Source organism: Natator depressus, chromosome 5 (assembly GCF_965152275.1).
Source record: "Natator depressus isolate rNatDep1 chromosome 5, rNatDep2.hap1, whole genome shotgun sequence".
Lineage (NCBI taxonomy): Eukaryota > Metazoa > Chordata > Testudines > Cheloniidae > Natator > Natator depressus.
In genome coordinates, this window is record NC_134238.1 from 58,726,368 (window position 1) to 58,746,916 (window position 20,549).

At 42.3% G+C, this 20,549-nt stretch overlaps 1 protein-coding gene across 1 annotated transcript in view; it reads right to left on the reverse strand.

Annotated features, from left to right (window-relative positions):
- Nucleotides 1-178: 178 nt before the first annotated feature.
- ARB2A (ARB2 cotranscriptional regulator A) overlaps nucleotides 179-20,549 on the reverse strand; it is a 313,359-nt gene continuing 292,988 nt past the window's right edge. The window contains exon 10 of the mRNA XM_074952851.1: nucleotides 179-1,009. Within this exon, the coding sequence (XP_074808952.1) occupies nucleotides 867-1,009 (143 nt within the window). The 3' untranslated portion in view covers nucleotides 179-866. The remainder of the gene's footprint in view (nucleotides 1,010-20,549) is intronic.

A 20,549-nucleotide genomic window follows, 5' to 3' on the forward strand; every position in this document is an offset into this window, starting at 1 on the left:
AATGGGAATCCTAAAATCACGAAGCAAAAGATTTCAGCATAAATAGCATCGGTTCATTTTGGTTTAAATTTAGTCCTTTCCTTCTGAAATGTACAGATTTATTAGAAACCTTATTTTAAATTCAGAAACGGTCCTCCATAGAAATACCTATTCATTAATTTATTATTTCTTAGGAGCTATTTTTATGCACAGCCTCTCCTCTGGTCTCAAAAGCTACAGGGAACAATTCATATTTATAAATCCAAATACGACGCCATCGTCTTTGTGCTATTTTTAAAACTTTAAATTGAGTCATTATGGCTTAACTAACCCCCCTAAAAGCACAAACAAAAATACTCCATTGTTAGAAAGATGTCTGAGCATTTTAAAGGCTGAAGAAGAGTAGGGAGGAGGAAGAGGGGAGAGAAATCTACCTGGATACATGATTTAAAAGCAATTCTGTTAAAAATGCATAAAACCCAAAGTTTGCTCCTGTCCTAGAAAGCAAGCAAGAAAAAAAAGTGAACCCTGGAAGGAAGCAGCAAAAATCCTGTAGGCGATAGGACCACGAAGAAGCTGTTAAACTCTGGCATCAGCTCGGTGCAGGGCTATGTCAGGGCAATTAGAGCTGCACCATGCTGCACTGTGCAGTACTGCTGTCAGCCTTAATCTGCGCACTGATGGGCAGCACGAAATCCAAGCTACAGCCCACAGGAAGCACAACCAGTGAACCCATATTGCTTTGACAGTTGCACTCATCTAGAAATAATGCAAAACGCTATTTAGATGTATACATCACGACCCTGTGCTCTAGAAAGAAAACAATCTAATGAGGGGCTGGGAGACTGCTTGCAGAAAACAAGCAGCAAGGAGATGTTTTTCTCCTCTTAAAGCTCTTCATATTTGATTCTGTTGGAGCGTCGTGTTGGGGCTAGTTTGACTGCACTGTTCTTTGCCTCGGATGCTTCACTGAAGAATTTGAAAACCGACGGAAAACTCTTCCAGGAAGTTAGCTCATGACGCTCGGTCCCTGCAAAATACAAAAAATAAAATAATCATCATCACCGTTTGGGGTCGTTTTGTTGCTGCAAGTTCAACCGTTCCATTGTTCAGCATAAGACACGACACAAAATAAACGGCGAGTGCTGTTTGCCGGTCCCTCTCAAAAGCTTCCTGGTTCAGTCTTACGAGAGGGACTTGAACACGTTACCGGTCTGATCACATCACTCACAGGTGTATTCTCGTGTCGAGTAGTGGGCAGGGTTGTAGTTACACGCCTTGACTACACGCTAGGAAAAGAGCAGAGCGATGCACTAAAAACAAGACCGAAAAGGGCGTGTGCTTATCACCCCCCTCCCCCCCCAAACTCTGGCAAGCGAAGCCTTGTGAAGGACCGTCCCAGGCTGGAGTCCCTAAAGCACATTTAAAGTCCTTTCGTTCCACAGCGCGCTACGGACTAGTCACGCGTTTTGCCGAGCACCCTCAACAAGCGAGTAAGTTCACAAGGCAAGACACACATTATGACCTCCTGGTTTGCCCCAGAGCCCCCACAACTGAGATCACGCTTGCTGTGACTCCTGCTCATAGGGGAGCCTCTGGTTACAATACAGTCTCAGGCACTCCAGACAAAAGGGGGAGAACTATGGAGCCCATCGGGAGCTACCAGCGATCGCTTCATGTCATTCCAGCTCCGGAAGAGCCCTGGGTAAAAAGCAGAAGCCCACCGCTAAATTGGCACTTGCATTTCCAAGGTCAATTTCATGACAGGAGCCGAGTGTCTGGCCCAACTTGAAGACAACGGAATTGAGTTTTTAGGACACGAGTAACCGCTTCGGTAACTGAATCCCGGTTCCCCTTTGGCATTGATTTAAAGAGAGGCAGTCAGACTAGATGGCTTTCAACAACAAATAACGATCACGGTAACCAGCCCTGTTACCAGGAAGCCCCGGCAGAAAAGGGAACCTTCCCCCAGCGCAAAAATGCATTTGTGTAAGCTGCATTATGCGCATGTGGTTTTACTGTCTTACCCGTGGGCCCTTAACTGCACGGCACATTTGTTTTTATAAATACAAACAAACGATAATATTAACAACCCCCCACCCTCTCATACAGACAAGGAGCCAAGTGCTCTGAAGGAGTTGGGATCTCTTCCTAGATAACCCAATTATGCAGAGATGCTGCCTGGAAGTCTCGGGATCCTGGGCCTCCGTTTGATACTTTAACATTGTTAATGATAATTCTTTAGTCTGTAATAGTAGGTCATTGCTATGGTTACTCTACAATGGTGCAACACTTCGCTTTCCCCTTCAGCTATTCGCTGAGACTTGGTAACCACATTTGTTGCCTAGCAACAGTTTTGTGACAGTATCACAATCTGGGAGTTACAACAATAAAGGACATGATGGCCCTGGCCTGTCCAGGGGAGAGATCTATAGTGTGGGGTGGGTGGGTGACTTCGTGATGGGAGTGGCCCCTAAAAGAGCTGCTACTGACAACTTACCCTGAGTCCCTGCAGCAACACACAGAGACAAGGGAAGGCACTGCTAACAAAGACACCCCACACAGCTATCCCCCTACAGACATTGTTTACACAAGGACAATCCACCACCACACATATATTCCTTTCACAGACACCACCACTCCCCACCCAGATACCCCGCTTCAGAGACACCCTTTGCACACACGTCTCCCTCACCATAACACATTTACCCCCCAACGCAGATGCACTTTTCAAAAACAATTCGCTACATATGTCCACCCGCAGAAACCCTTTACTGAGACAATCCACAGGACACATCGATATCTCCCCACCCCACAAATACCTTTCACAAAAAGGCAATTAGCTAATACACATACCACTCCTCCACTAACAGCTCTTAGAAAAGACAATCCACATCACATACATATACCTCCCTCCCAACACAGAAATCCATTACACAGACAATCCATCACATCTCACAGAAATTTCTCCCCAATCACCTTTTAAATAAAAAAACCCAGCACCAAATGCAGGTATTCCCTCACAGACACCCTTTACCTGGAGACAATCCATCACATCTACAGACATCATGCTCATCACAGACAAATCTATCGCACCCTATACCAGTAGTCGTCAGCAGGTGGACCGTGGGCCAAATCTGGACAACCAGGACCGTGAAATCTTTTTATTTACTTATTATTAGCATTGTTGTTATTGCAGTGTGAAAAAATGTTCCTCTGGAGTCTGGAACTATACCTTGACCAAGAAATTTGGACCTCGACAAAAATAATTGACTACCCCTGAACCTATACAGACAACCACCACAAAATTACACTTTACACAGACTTCCCAACTCTATACAGGAATACCTCATTATCACAAATAGACACCTCACCACCGCATAAAGATATAGCTCCTCCTTCACAAAAAGATAACCCACAATCCTCCACGTATCTGTCTAAAAGGCACCCTTATAGGGAGACAATCCACTGTCACCACACACCCCTTACACAAAGAGTCAACCCCTATAGAGACCAGTTTACATAAAGACATGTTGCTACTACATACAAATATAGACACTCCTTACACAAGAACAGTATCTCTCCACAAGCCACCACTTACAGACACCTCGCCACCAGGTATTCCTTAACCACTCTTGCGTAGGCAATCTTCCCCATACAGCCACTTGTACCACCTAAGATTCCTTGTCCTTGCACACATTTAGTGCCATATTGAGCCTCTATGGGCAGACAGCCTCCACATCTTCACCCTTGATTCCTATGCACACAGCTCCACTATCACACCCCAAAAGGCATACACACAGTACTCTGCCACTCCAGACTTCTATCTCTCTACACACACCAATATTCATTTCTGTTGGCCTAGATTTAGATTAAATTGGATGCAGAGAATATCATTTATATTTCTTCTTTGTGAAAGGCCAGCTTCAGAAACACAGAATAACAAAAACAATGTCCAAAAAACTTTATTTTAATATCCTTCCCCTCCCTTCCTCCATTTCTCCTTTTCCCATGCACCCGTCTCATTTCCTCAGAGATGTTATTGAGACACTGATCAATTTAAGCTTTCCTACAGCAACTCTCTTACCCCACCCCTCTCCAAAAACAATTCAGGCTTTGAATCTAGAGGGCCTGATGACTCAATGGTCTAAGGCAATTTTAGCTCCCTCTCTTTATTTTTCCTTTCCTAGCAACAATCTTACTGACAGATGAACAATTTCCCTGGTGATAAAATCACTACCATGGCTGTTTAGTTTCTAGGATTATGATGACTCTTGGCTTGAGTAATACAGAAAAGACAAAAACAAAAACTCTGCCTTGTTACCTTGTCAGCTCTCTACACTGCCCTTCATGGCCCTTTAAAGGTCAACATTTGCCCTCAAATATGCACCTTCAGCTCCCATTGAAGGGAGAGCAAAATGTATCATATAAAATTAAACACTATAAAGGTAGTACCTTTATTATTTATGCAAAAAATCTAGAAAATTTCAAGGCATACTGGACATATGCAACATGAGCTAGAAGTTATACTAAATGCCCTAGTAGGCATAATAGATTTGGTGGTATTGTTCTCCAAACAGAATAGTAACACTGAAGAGTATGATCTGTACAAGGAAGACAGAAAGGGAAGAATAGAAGAGTTAGTGTTATATGTCATAAATATTTGCAAAACCAACAGTAGAGCTGGTTGGGAATTTTCCATCAGAATGAGTTTCTGACAGAAAATGTGGGTTTCACAAAATCAACGTTTTCCAAAGGATCATTTTGATTTTGCTGAAAATATTTATTTTCCCCATGTTTAATTTTGGGTTGGTTTGACCCAAATCAGAATATTTCATTTTTTGAATGGACCTCCACTGTTTTGTTTCAAATCAGTTCAACAAAACATTAAACTGTATATCCTTTGTGGCATATTGCCCTATGAGAGTTGGAGTTCGGCCCCTCCATTCTCTCCTTTGGGTCCGGCTTCCTAGAGGACTGATAGCTCTCCTAATGCAATGTGGACTTTCCTCTGATCATGCTGTGCTGGGTAACATGGTAGTCACATGATTTGGTGCATTGTGGGAAATGTAGTTGGGGCAGGGAGCCTGGCCCATAAACGAGAATGGAGTCAAAAGGCCCCTGTGCCATAACTCCTATTAGGCAATGCACCATTGTGGGAAAATGCAGTTTAATATCTGACTCAAAACAAATAATTTCAGATCCATTCAGAAACATTTCAATTTTGGAAAAGTAAAAATATTTAACTGTGATCAAAAATGTAAAAACAAAACATTTAGACATTTCCAAATTAAAATTGTTCAGAATTTCCATTCTGTGAAAAAATTTGAAATTTCATTTTATCATCTTTATTTGAGACAAAATCATGCTGAAATGTCAGAATTTCTCACAGGATAGAATTTCCAAATTCACTCAGCTCTAACCAATACAAATGAAAAGAGTATCAATAAAGTACTTTGGGTAAAGTTACAAGTAATATAAAATAAAGGTGAAATTGGACATCTTCTGTCGCGCTTCAGGAATAAAGAATGAACTTGACAAGTTAAGGGACCAACTGTACAGGAGCCCAAACTCACAGGATCCTGCACTCAGTTAAAAAAAACAAAACGTACTGAGACATCTGTTGGGTAACAAAATAGAACTAAACATTGATCACCAAAGAAATATCTATGTTACTGCATGATCAAGAACACAGAGAATACTATACCGAACTACTTTATAACACATTTTTTGCAATTATATAGCATCTTTTATGTGCAGATTTTAAAGTACTTTACAAAGATGATTATTATCCTTATGTTCGGATGGTTAACTGAGGCAGAGATACAACAACTGACTTACCCAAGGTCCTAGGAACACAGGAATTGCCATGCTGGATCAGACCCATGGGCCATCTAGTCCAGTATTCTGTCACCAGATGCCTCCAAGGAAGGTGCAAGAACCCCTAGCAAGCAGATGTGGGATAATGTGCCCCCCTGAACATCTCATCCTAATTCCTCATAGTTAGAGATTGGTTTAAACCCAGAGACATGAGGTTTTTATCCCTTCTGCAAGTCAGTGCAGAATCAGAAATAAAATCTAGGGCTTCCTAGATCACAATCATATTCTTAGCTACTAGATCGATCTAGATTAGCTACATGAGAAGCCATTGTGAATCTACTTCTTACCAATAGAAAGAACTGTTTGGGAATGTGACATAATAGGAAATATTCATACCAAGTGATTAAAAGCTATTTGAATAAACTATACTAAGCAATGGGTTGATAGAATACAGTGGTATAAAGGCTTCAAGGAATAAATTGCTTGGGGACCTGTAAAATCTAAGGAGCAGGCTGTAATGGGAAGACACATGAAAATCCATGAGTGTAGAACACAGCTAAACATCCTATAATATGCCAACAAAAGCAGCCAATGTGACTTTCTGAGGGACTGCTCAAAGAACTGAGGGTAAAAAAGAATCTCTCTCGGAAAAGGGGTATCAGGCAAGTATCCTAATAAAAATATGGACTGTCAGCTAAGGATTCGAGTGAACAGATAAGAGCAGTAAAGACGAGAATGATTTAATGTTAGCCAAAGGGATAAAGGGGAACAGGAAGAGCTATATTTATATATTTAACAAGTACCGTATATCAGAAGGAAAAGGAATACTAAGGAGAAAGTAGATCTGTTATTAAATGAGATTAAATAAACAATTATTCTAATATGGTTAAGATGGTGAACTGCTTTTAAAATCAGTATATCAGGAACAATAAAGAAAAGAGGTATTGACAATTAGAAGTAATAAAGACCTTGTCAATACAGCTGTTGGTAAAAAAAAACCAGAAAGGGAATACTTGGAAAAACTGAATATACAAATCATCAGGTCTGGATGACATGGATCTCAGCGTCTTAAGGGAATCAGCTAATGAACTTGCTGAACTGCTGGCAATTATTTCTGAAAACTCACGCAGAAGCAGGTAGGTACCAGAGGAGTGGAAAAAAAGAAAAGGAAATGTGGTGCTAATTTTCTTTAAAAAACAAATAAAGATAAATTACCATCTGATAAATTTAACTTCAAATCTTAACAAAATAAAAGAACATTATTAAAATAAAAAATCTGCTAGCACCTTTTGGTAACAGGGACATTAGGATTAAGTATAGATAGATTATATACAAGTATAGATTTATAGCAATAAAGATCCCCAAATCAATCACTTTTCTTGATTGAATCATAAAAATTAGTAGATGATGGGACTATCTGTTATGGTGCCTTTCTCTATAGGTCTCACTGTGTGCCATTTCTACCTGGCCTGCAACCTGGTGAAGACACACACAATGGATTATAGCTTTCAGCACTCTAGTGGTCCGGTGGTTACCATTATCTCTATTTTTAGATTGTTGTATAGCTGTCACTAGCTAACTAGAGATTGATAGTGATAGCAATACAGACATAGATATAGGCATTATATCTAGACTGCAGTAAATATAGATTTATACACTGCACTTGATTTTAGACTGTATTACTTTGGAGTTATACAGGCTTAAATCTGGAGTAGCATAACGGCGAATCAGGCCCACTTTATCTAGACTGAAGTAAAGCATTTGGTTCATTGTCTTATCAAAATGTATTTGTTAAACTAATTCAAACTGTCTTGGAAATGAGCAATGTCACTTAGCTTGAAAACTGGATAAAGCACTTTGAACAATGAGTAATGATAAATATCTAAGCAGTGGGTTGGTGGAGGTGTCTAGAGAAGTGTCAAAAGATTGGTAATAGGTTCGTTTCTTTTAAACATGATTATTAATGATCTGGAAGAATGAATAAACTGGATATTAATTAATTAAATCAATTATGCAGATGATACATTAAATTGGAGGTAAAGGAAACACTAGTAAGGACAGAGAAATAAGAAGGAGGAAGCTAGGTAGCATACAAATAAAGACATGAAATAAAAAAATGCTACCATGTTTACAAAAATGTATGTACAAAAATGAGTGAGCAATTGATCAATCAGTCATCTCAGGGTTTGTTTGTACATACACTTATGACTGTAGTTTAATTTCCCTTTTCTTCCCTCGCCGCCCTCCCCAAGGAAAAAAATCCGAAAACAACAGAGCTCTTTGGCTAGAAGAGTTTACAAATTCCTTCAACTGAAATTACCGAGCTTGCAGAATGTACAAGCTCTGCTGGCTTCACTAACAGATTCCCGATAATTTGCTCTTGCAGTGATTACCAGCTGTGCAGGACAAAGGTGTCCTCCTTCAGCGTTTGCCAACTGTGCAGGACAAAAATCTCCTTCTGTGGCACTTACAAATTATGCAGAACAGTGGTTCCATCCTGTGGAGTTTACAAGATATGCAGGACAAAGGCTTTCCATGCTGCACCAGAGCAGAGGGTTTTCAATATAAATCTCTTTGCACTGAAATATTTCTGCAGAGAAAACTTTCTAGGTTGAGAAGTTTCTCCACAGATATTAACTACACTGCTACTCCAAGGTCTGATTCTGTGAGCTGCTGCTGACCCTCAACTCCCATTGACTTCAAAGTGAATTAAGGATACTCCACACCTCATGATTTGGTCCTTAGCGGAGCAGCTAATATCACAGTTCCATATGAGCTTGATCTTACTCAATGAGAATTTCGCCATTAACTTTAATGGGAATGAGATCTATCCCAGTGTCAGCATTCTGCATTGAAATCTTACTATGATGAAAACTATTGAAGCAGATATTAGTCAGGTTTCTAACTTAGCACTCCAGGGAGGTTAGGGGCTCCAATATTTATTAAGTTACTACCACACTTTACATGCAGGGGTCAGGAAATAAAATTCTCCCCTCCCCACTGCACATTTGGCCAGATGTATTTTTTTTCCTCCCACCTTCCACTGAATCACCAGAGATTGGCCACAGCTGGAGATGGGACACCAGATTTGAGGTGGGAAAGGAATTTTTCTTCAGGTCAGATTGTCAGGGACCTTAGGATTTTTCTCCTTCCTCTGTAACATTGGGTATGGATCACCTGCTACGATCATCTGGGTATAAACTCACATAATAATTGTAGAAGACTTGGGCATTAGTGGCACCTCATCCCTCCTGTTCTCTTCCTGTGTGTTGCTCACAATGGTTTAGTCTCCTGAGGACTGAAATGTTTTGGTCTAACTAAAGTCACCAGACTCAGTATTTGGGTATTTAAATTTAATGAACTGTGATATGCAGGAGGTCAGACTAGATGATCAAAAGACCCAGGATGGCCTTAAGCTCTGTTAAACTCAGGGCTTAGTTCTCAGTGAAGATAGACAGTTGGAATGTTTCCAGTTGTAAAGAGCAGCCATTTTGATGCCATGTACAAGAAGAAAAACTGCTCTAAATTTACTAAAATGGGAAATATTTCTTTACTCACCTTTCCATAACTCCAGGAAGTGAATGGATTTTAATAATTCTTTCCTAAAAAAAACCAAAAAACCAAACTACTTCTGGCCTAAGAGCAAGCATGGAAAATGTAATCCAGAAAGAAGATTTTTTTCAGAAATGTATAAGCAGATGGAAATGGGTATATAATGAAAGTCCAGATGTGCTGTTCACATTTGCATGTGAGTGAATTTCCCTGCCTCTGATGGAATTCATCCACTTATGTAGATGTGATTAAACTGTCTCTCTATCATAAAGTTATTTTTTTAAATCAATTAAATTTTTTACCTTGGAAAATACCAGGTTGTATCAAAACAAGGGTACATTTTGTTTATTTAAATTCCTCAGGTAAGGACCTCATCAACATCCATCTAAAATTGGAAAGTGTTTCCTGGAGATTATTCAGTCTTTTGCGAATATTTTGTTCTGCCAGTTTAGCCCCAGTTCCAAAACCTCTGAAAGAGCAAACACTCCTGCAGCATCACCAGCAAGACTGAAGAAGAAAGAGAGAAAAAAAATCTCTCAATACAAATCCGTAAATGTTTTTTACAGGGAGAATGAGAACTTTGAAAAAGTGGGCAACGGGTCCATTGGCTCAAGAGGTTTGAAAACCACTGACCATGTGTATCCATGCACACTGGATAGTAACAAAAATGTCTAAACATAAAAGCATTGACTTCTGGGGGACTTTATAAAGAACTAAGTCATGGATATAATAATCACTTAAAAGGAAGGAAGGAAATAGTTTATAGAGGATCCAAGATGGCATAACAGGATAACACGAAATACATTAAAATTTAGGCTGAATATCAGGGCAAATATATGAGCCCCTTTAGACGGTGGACTAATCTTCCAAAGGAAGTTATAGAATCATGTGCAGCAATAGTAGGGAAGGGTAAGATGTCCTAAAACATGTTACCTCTAGTTTCTAGGATATTACCTCCATAGAGCCAGACATAATATTTTGTATGTTTGTTAGGACAGACCCTCCCCTGCAACACCTCACCCTCCAATATTGCCCAAAATAAGCTTGCATCAGCCAATGCAGGTTTGTGAAGCAGGATGGAAACAGGCAGATAGTACTACTGCAGTTATCATTTTATACTATTAGTTATTAAAGCACTGATGGCAGTCAGCTGTATCCCAGAAGAGTGGGAATCCACCTGTTTGCCTCTCTTAATCCTACCTGGCTTACACAGTAAGGACCATATACTGCTCTCAGTCTAAGAAGGAACTGTCATTAACATTAATAGGGTAGTCTGGGGCTATATATGGCCCTGGTGATATAAATAGAACAGAAAAAGTACATTAATAAATTGAACAAAAGAGAAAGAGTAAAGGTTAAAAACCTGGGCTGAAAATGGCACTTTAAGATATTCAATGATTAGAAGAAAGAAGAGAGTAGTTACAATGAAATAAATGAACAGAGTACTAGTCTAGATTTTTAGCTTTGGGTTGGTTGGTTCTAGTCAAAACCGTTCTTTCTTTGAATCCAATAGTTTAAAAAACTCTGTCATATAAGCACTTACGCGCTGACATACAACAACAGATCTAGTCTATTACACAAATACAATAAAACTCACTGACAGTGAATGCAGATATAAAACACAAGATCAGCCTCCCCATTTCCAGTTCCTTCATGCTGTTCCAGCCTTTTTGGTAATTGGTCAGCTAGGGGACTCCTTGAATGGTGCAGAGTTTGCATAGATGGCTCTGAGACAGGCCCCCCAGTGCACATCCTTGCATGTAGGGGACATGCTGGTAGATATGGGCAGTGGCAGCTGAGCGGGCTATTACCAGCTGGCACAAGTTATAATAGCTCGGGGTCTGCTCTAATTTGCACCAGGGTCCAGACTGGGCTTTGGCAACCACAGGGACAGAAAGCACAAATGTGGCATAGAGCCACCTTTGGCTAAACTATAGTTGAGTGTAGCGCAGCCAAAGCAAAGGACTTGGGCCAGAGAAACTCCTTATAGCGAAGAGTGAAACTCCTGAATTCTGTCAGAGTAGAATTCTGTACAAGGCTCTCCAAGATGCCATCCACCTGCAGAAGCCTAACACAGTGGGCTACCAGCAGGCAAAAAAGCCATGCAATGGGATTTCTGCATCTGCCATATGTTGACTGAGACAGGCTTCCAATGAGTTCAGTATAAGGAGGCGTAAGGAACCTTTCGATCTAGCTAAAAGAGAGGCCACTGGATGTGTACCTACACTGTAGCACTGTAACTGCCTGTGGGTGGATTATGTCCCCCTCCAGCCCCCATAATTTCCCACATAAAGCCTGTTCACCAAGCCATTGTTCAGAGGGTGTGTGAATTCTATTGTGCAAACAGCACTGTGGGTTACAGTGAACATCTACATAACATCAAAGCCTTACTGTGGGAAAAAAAAAGGACTCCAATGTAAGAGGGTTCCATGATACACAATTATGAACTTTTAAAACTCATGACAGCGTGCACGGACAATCAGAAATCTGTGGCTATTGACTTTTTAAAAGCTATCATTTACAGAGACAAGGTGGGTGAGGTAATATCTTTCATTGGACCAACTTCTGCTGGTGAAAGAGACAAGCTTTTGAGCTCCACAGAGCTCTTAAAAGTTAAGTGAAATAGTGTGTAGACAATATGTGAAATGATTTTATTTACATGATAGCTCATGGTAGCATTTTATAACATATACTAAAGTGTTAATAAATGTTTTTAAAAAGGATGTTATTTATCCCATCATAAAATTAGTATTTGGTCACCCAGGAAAAATCCTTATCAAATTGCATAAAACGGCACACATGCGGGACTCAGTGTTAAAAAAGTGCCAATCCCTTAATTGGTAAGAGAAAGGAAACACTTGAATATTTTTTAAAAATTAAAGACAATTTGAGTTATTCAGATTCTAATTTTAAAAAACAAATGGGTGTCCTTTAAATACATTGTGTTAGTTCAAGCTATTTTGTTGAACCTTTGTGAGCAACAAATATTTAAACTCCAGAGTAACTTCCATACGGTATAACTCCCTGAAAATACCAATTCTTATGAGAAACGTTCTTGATTAGAGTCATAATAATACTTAGCTCTTATCTAGTGCTTTTCATCAGCAGATATCAAAGCGAGGGAGGCCAGCATCATTATCCTAATTTCAGAGATGGGGAAACAGAGGCACAGAGAGGGGCCATGACTTGCCAAAGAAGACAGTGACAAAACTAGATCCCAGAGTCACAGGCCAGTGCTCTATGCCCAAGCTTTTAGTGCCTCCCTGTCAAGTAGCTGAGGTTGGAATTCAGGTTTTGGTGGAAATGGCGTCTGCTATGGAGCTGAGGAGACTGCATACATTTGGGTATTATGATGTTTGAGTGGTAAGGCACATGTAAATGTTGGCTTAACCGGTGATTTGTTTTTTTGCACAGTGTCTTGCACATTCGGGCTGTGATCTCTTGATGCTACCAGAGTACAAATCCTAAATAAATAATTGTAAGTTCCGTTTTTTGGGATGGTTTAAACACATCTCAGCTCGTCTTTTAATATTATAATTCTTAATGTAACAAAAAATAAGTCTAAAATGTCTCAGAAAACTGAAAAAACCCACAAATGTCTATTTGTGTTACACAATTACTTAGGTCTGATATAACATTTAGCCACTCATGATGAGATGTCCAATAATTCATTCACAGCTATTCCATTTCAGATATCTTAGTCTCCGCATTTGTGAAGATAAATGCAATACACACAGAATTTATTCAAAAGACCTATATGTACTATCTATATAGTTCTGCATCTCTGTGTTAGTATAGAAGACAGAGAGAAGATAATGTTGTTTTTCCACCAATGAATTTATACTGATGTAGTGCATGTTGACCCTCTGGTTATTAGAGTGACCTTTGGTGTTCTGTGCTAATGAACAATGCTGAAAAAGGCAGGTGATTGAGACCAGTCTTCAAGATTTTATGGACAGTGATCATTGCTGTGGGTCAAGTACACCAGTACTGCAATCATAAAGTTAATAACCACTACAACAGCTTTACATGTGGATGTCTCAGAAGAATGCTGTTTCTGTAACTCACAGCCTTTAGAGATGTTATTTATAATTTATACCCAATGTGAAGTGCAAAGATTTTTTTCCCCCTGTAAGTCACAGTAATCAATACAGGTCTGTTCCTATTATAGTCCAATGAGGTGAACTGTGATGCAAGAATCAACTAACTTGGGGAAACACCATACTCATAATCATAGCTTCACAAATGAATCAGTGCCCAACATCAATTTCCAAAGTCTATACCGTAACAATAAATCAGAAAAAAAGTCTGTAAAAATCCTATCCCAGCTGTTGAATGTCACAAACTAAATTAAACACATTTGTTTCAGAACTACTCAGAAACTTAATTTTACCATCATGTGCTTCACATCCTAATTCAGAAACCCGGTGTGGTGCGGGGGTTGCCTTCCTCTGCAGCATGGGGGATGGGGTCACTTGCAGGTTTAAACTAGCATAAATGGTGGATTCTCTGTAACTTGAAGTCTTTAAATCGTGATTTGAGGACTTCAGTAACTCAGCCAAAGATTACGGGTCTATTGCAGGAGTCTGTGGGTGAAATTCTGTGGCCTGCGCTGTGAATGAGACCAGACTAAATGATCACAATGTCCCTTCTGGCCTTAAAGTCTATCAGTTTATGAGACTATATCAAGTATGTGATGGTCTGAAGTTCCCATAACATGGAAACGAGCAATTTAAGAATAAGCACCAATTCACTAAAGCTTTGCAGATGTGAATTACACTAAATTTAACTAAAACAGAAAATATCACACTTCCTAATAGTTAACCTCAAAGATGTCATTAGACGGAATATTCAAAATTAATGACCATAATGCTGCAACGTAATCCCCAATTAACCCCTCACGACCTCAACATGGAAAATAGCTGACATGCCTAGAAGTGTGCAAATCATTCTGCTTTTCACCATGTGTGTTCATCTTTTACGTCCTCTGAATCAGTAGCGACCTTGCACAAAAATGTGCTACAGAAGCAAGCAAAGGGTCAAAGATGTTTCACTTTCTCAGGGTATGTCTACTCTACAAAATTAGGTTGAATTTATAGAAGTCGATTTTTAGGAAACGATTTTTTACAGTTGATTGTGTGTGTCCTCACTAAGAGCATTAAGTCGGTGGAGTGCATCCACAATACCAAGGCTAGCGTCGACTTTCGGAGCCTTGCACTGTGGGTAGCTATCCCACAGTTCCCGCAGTCTCTGCCGCCCATTGGAACTCTGGGTTAAGCTCCCAATGCCTGATGGGGCAAAAACATTGTCCTGGGTGGTTTTGGGTACATGTCGTCAGTCACCCCTCCCTCCGTGAAAGCAATGGCAGACAATCGTTTTGTGCCTTTTTTCCGTGCGGGCGCCATACTGCTTTCAGCAGACGGTGCAGTAGGTCTGCAAACCATCATCATCGAATGACTGCTTCCGCTGCCACTCTGCTCTCCTGCTGGTCTCGCAGGGCCGCTTCCGCTGCAACTCTGCTCAGCTGCTCTTGTCTCACCATACCACTGCAAGCGTGCAGCCCGCTCAGCTGTTGTGTCCTGGCAGCAGACGGTGCAGTAGGTCTGCAAACCATCGTCATCGAACGACCGCTTCCGCTGCCACTCTGCTCTCCTGCAGACGCCATACCATGGCAAGCATGGAGCCCGCTCAGATCACCAAGGCAGTTATGAGCATTGTAAATACCTCGCACATTATCATACAGTATATGCAGAACCAGAACCTGGAAAAGCAGGCGAGGAGGCGATGGCAGCACAGTGATGAAAGTGAGGAGGACATGGACACAGACTTCTCTCAAAGCACGGGCCCTGGCAATTTGGACATTCTGGTGGCAATGGGGCAGGCTCATGCCGCAGAATGCCGATTCTGGGGCCGGGAAACAAGCACAGACTGGTGGGACCACATAGTGTTGCAGGTCTGGGATGATTCCCAGTGGCTGTGAAACTTTTGCATGCGTAAGGGCACTTTTATAGAACTTTGTGACTTGCTTTCCCCTGCCCTGAAGCACAAGATGAGAGCAGCCCTCACAGTTCACAAGCGAGTGGCGAGAGCCCTCTGGAAGCCTGCAATGCCAGACAGCTACTGGTCAGTCGGGAATCAGTTTGGAGTGGGCAAATCTACTGTGGGGGCTGCTGTGATCCAAGTAGCCAACACGATCACTGCGCTGTTGCTATCAAGGGTGGTGACTCTGGGAAATGTGCAGGTCATAGTGGATTGCTTTGCTGCAATGGGATTCCCTAACTGTGGTGGGGCAGTAGACGGAAGGCATATCCTTATCTTGGGACCAGAGCACCAAGGCAGCCAGTACATAAACCGAAAGGGGTACTTTTCAATGGTGCTGCAAGCACTCGTGGATCACAAGGGACGTTTCACCAACATCAGCGTGGGATGGCCAGGAAAGGTACATGATGCTCGCATCTTCAGGAATTGTGGTCTGTATGAACAGCTGCAGCAAGGGACTTTCTTCCCAGACCAGAAAATAACCATTGGGGATGTTGAAATGCCTATAGTTATCCTTGGGAACCCAGCCTACCCCTTAATGCCCTGGCTCATGAAGCCATACACAGGCAGCCTAGACAGTAGTCAGGAGCTGTTCAACTATAGGCTGAGCAAGTGCAGAATGGTGGTAGAATGTGCATTTGGACGTTTAAAAACACGCTGGTGCAGTTTACTGACTCCGTTATACCTCAGCGAAACCAATATTCCCATTGTTATTACTGCTTGCTGTGTGCTCCACAATAACTGTGAGAGTAAGGGGGAGACGTTTATGGCAGGGTGGGAAGTTGAGACAAATTGCCTGGCCACTGATTACGCGCAGCCAGACACCAGGGCGGTTAGAAGAACACAGCAAGGCATGCTGCGCATCAGAGAAGCTTTGAAAACCAGTTTCATGGATGACCAGGCTACGGTGTGACAGTTCTGTTTGCTTCTCCTTTATGAAAACTTGCCCCCTTGGTTCACTCTACTTTCCTGTAAGCCAACTGCCTCCCCTCCCCCCTTTGATCACCACTTGCAGAGGCAATAAAGTTATTGTTGTTTCAAATTCATGCATTCTTTAATAATTCGTCATACAAATAGGGGGATAACTGCCAAGGCAGCCTGGGAGGGGTGGGGGAGGAGGGAAGCAATGGGTTGTGTGGGGGAGGAGGGGAGGACAGAAGGACAAGGCCACACTGCACTTCAAAACTTTTTGAATGCCAGCCTTCTGTTGCTTGGGCAGTCCTCTAGGGTGGAGTGGTTGGGTGCCTGGAGGCCCGCCCTCCCCCGGCATTCTTGGATGTTTGGGTGAGGAGGCTATGGAACTTGGGGAGGAGGACGGTTGGTTACACAGGGGGCTGCAGTGGCAGTCTGTGCCTTTCCTGCACCTCAACCATACGCCGGAGCATATCAGTTTGATCCTCCAGTAGACTCAGCATTGCATCCTGCCTCCTTTCATCATGTCGCCGCCACCTTTCCTCTTGATCCTGCCACCTCTCCTGTTGCTCCCACCACTTGTCCTCGCATTCATTTTGTGCTTTCCTGGACTCTGCGATTGTCTGCCTCCACGCATTCTGCTGGGCTCTTTCAGTTTGGACTGCATGAGCTCAGAGAACATTTCATCGCGAGTGCGTTTTTTTACCTTCTTATCTGTGCTAGTCTCTGGGACAGAGATGCTAGTTGCAGTGTTGAAACATTTGCAGCTGCAGGAGGGAAAAAAGGGAGAGTAAAATTGAAAAAAAGACACACTGGCCATTTAAAAGAAGGCGCTGATGTTTTCGGGTTAACATGCAGCACAAACCCAACTAACCCCTCCCCACACCCAATTCTCTGGGATGATCGCTTCACCCCTCCCTCCACCGCATGGCTAACTGCGGGGAGGATTTCTTTTCAGCCACAGGCAAACAGCCCAGCAGGAACGGCCACCTCTGAATGTTCCCTTAATAAAATTCTCCTATTTCAACCAGGTGACCATGAATGATATCACTCTCTTGAGGATAACACAGAGAGATAAAGAACGCATGTTGCTTGAATGCCAGCAAACACTGGGACCACACACTGCCATGCTTTCTTATGCAATGATTCCAGACTACGTGCTACTGGCCTGGCATGGTAAAGTGTCCTACCATGGAGGACGCAATAAGGCTGCCCTCCCCAGAAACTTTTTGCAAAGGCTTTGGGAGTACCTCCAGGACAGCTTCATTGAGATGTCCCTGGAGGATTTCCGCTCCATCCCCAGACATGTTAACAGACTTTTTCAGTAGCCGTACTGGCTGCGAATGCATCCCAAGTCTTCAGGGCAAATTAATCCTTAAAGACACTTGCTTTTAAACTGTGTATTATATTTACAAAGGTACATACACTCACCAGAGGTGCCTTCTCTGCCTTCAAGGTCTGGGAGCCCAGGTTGGGAGGGTACTGTCTCCAGGCTGATAAACAGTTCCTGGCTGTTGGGGAGAACGGTTTCTCCGCTTGCCTGGTGTGTGCTATCTTCAACCTCCCCCTCCTCCTCATCTTCCTCGTCCCCAAAATCCTCATCCCTGTTGCATGAGACTCCCTTGCAGGAGTCCACGTACAGGTGTGGGGTAGTTGTAGGGGCACCCCCTAGAATTGCATGCAGCTCATCATAGAAGCGGCATGTCTGGAGCTCTGACCCGGAGTGGGCGTTTGCCTCTTGAGTTTTTTGGTAGGCTTGCCTGAGCTCCTTAAGTTTCACGTGACACTGCTATGGGTCCCTGTGATAGCCTCTGTCCTTCATGCCCTTGGAGATTTTTTCAAATATTTTGGCATTTCGTCTTTTGGAACGGAGTTCTGATAGCACGGATTCGTCTCCCCATACAGCAATCAGGTCCAGTACCTCCCGTTCAGTCCATGCTGGAGCTCTTTTGCAATTCTGGGACTCCATGGTCACCTCTGCTGATGAGATCTGCACAGTCATCTGTGCTGATCAGCTTGCCATGCTGGCCAAACAGGAAATGAAATTCAAAAGTTCGCAGGACTTTTCCTGTCTACCTGGCCAGTGCATCCGAGTTGAGTGCGCTGTACAGAGCGGTCACAATGGAGCACTGTGGGATAGCCCCCAGAGGCAAATACCGTTGAATTGTGTCACACTAATCCAAATTCGACCTGGCTATGTCAATTTCAGCGCTAATCCCCTCATTGGGGAGGAGTACAGAAATCGATTTTAAGAGCCCTTTAAGTCGACAAAAATGGCTTCGTTGTGTGGACAGATGCAGGGTTAAATCAATCTAACGTTGCTAAATTCGACCTAAACTTGTCGCGTAGACCAGGGCTCAGTCACGGTCTCTACATCTCGGCGTTTTGTTTTGGGAGGCTCGGAAGTGCCACTGGATACATAGGAACCAATGAGATATTGAAGAAAGTTTTGTGAAAGTGAAACAAAATTATATGTCCAGTAATAGAGGCCTCAGAATGGAGCCATAAATTATAGTAACCTAGCTAAGACCATAGAAACTAGCAGTGAGGCCTTACCCACACTTCTTGTCTCTTTGTTTCTACAAGAGATTCAGACTCTAAATTGAGAGCCCATGAAACAGCACTCAAAACTGGGGGCTTCCCAGGGGAAAAAGAACTTCATACAGCAAATGGAAATGGAAGCCAAAGTCTTGCCTTTGTCTGTGACAAACACAACAAAGTGGGCTAGAAACTTGGGAAGAAGGTAACAAGAAATGGCAGACTTAAAAGTCACATTAACAAAAGTTCTCACTCTACATTAGAAAATGTGGACATTTTGGCCCCAGTTCTGGGATGCCACTGGGCTCAGTGCAGGGGGTGAAGAGGATAAAAGTGGCTATACACCACCTTTACACCTTGTGGGGCTACCAAAGTCCACTTCAACCCCTGGAATAACACAGAATAGCCTCAGGAGCTGCTCTTATGCTTTATTTGCAATAGTCCTCAGGAAGGCTGTCCAGAACACCCACAGTGCAGAGTGCACTGGCTACAGTCCTCCTTCCTCTGTCACATCCCTGAGCTGTGGTCTCAACTGGCCCTTCATCACCAGGGACTCCCCTCTTAAAGGTGCCAGGATGCAGTCCAGAATCGGGGCCTTGCTGTCTAGTCCAGTTTCTGACATCTGACATGTGCATGCCTAGGGAGTAGCTTTTAGCTATTTCAGTATTCAGGTAAATTCTATTAAAGAGCTTGTTTATGGTCTGACTTTCTCTTTCCTGTGCTGATGGGTTGTTTGCTTCAACCTTCTCCCTCTGTCTCCCTCATAGTCTTTTCACCTCAGCTTCATTCCACACCTGCCTATCCTCCCCTCTCCTCCTTGCCCATTCCCACTGATTCCCTTTCCTTCCCTTTCCTTTCATTTTAGCACTGATCCTCTACTATGTTGAACCCCTCCCCCAAACGTGGAACTAACATGACATTTGATACCATACATTGTTCATTCTGCTTGTGTTTTACACCCCTTCTCCTACCCGTCTGTCTTGTCTATTTAGACAATATTGCTTCATTGTTTCCTTGTACTTCCCCATCTGCCTGTATCCATCAGTTGTCTCTTATAATTAGATAGCAAGCTCTTTGGGACTGGGACCATCTTTCTGTTCAGTGTCTGTACAGTGCATAGCACAATAGGATCCTCACCATTATTGGGGCTCTGAGGTCCTTGTGTAATACAAATAACAACAACTTGGGATTGACTCACATTTACCAAATTTGTTTTTCATACATATCAGCATGCTCCTAACCCTAGCTACATGTCACCATATTATTGGTAATCTCAGTGATGAATATGCAATTTACAGTTTCATTTAATAATAGGGAGGGGGAAAAAAGAGAAAATTATGAAGTTGTATGTGTTTTTTATGTGCTTTGTGTCCAAAGCCAATTTAAATGGAAAAATATCGTTCTGGTCCTTCTGCATGGAGTCCCACTCCAGGATCAGTGCCTACATTTAAGAACGCTCAGCTCCAAGAGACCTGGAGAAAGGCAGAGCCTTACATCACTAAAGAGTTAGTTGACCAACCAATTATAGAGGGTGTTAATGTGTTCTGAAGAAAGTCCTTCTCAGTGGGAAAGCTGGTAAGCCTTGAGAGTTGGTGATGGAGAGGAAAGGCTTTGATAGGAAAGTATATTTGGAAGAGGAAGAAATTTGAAATATTTAAGTGAATTTCAAAACCTGGTGATTCAAATTGCCTTTTCAAATGCAGAATCCC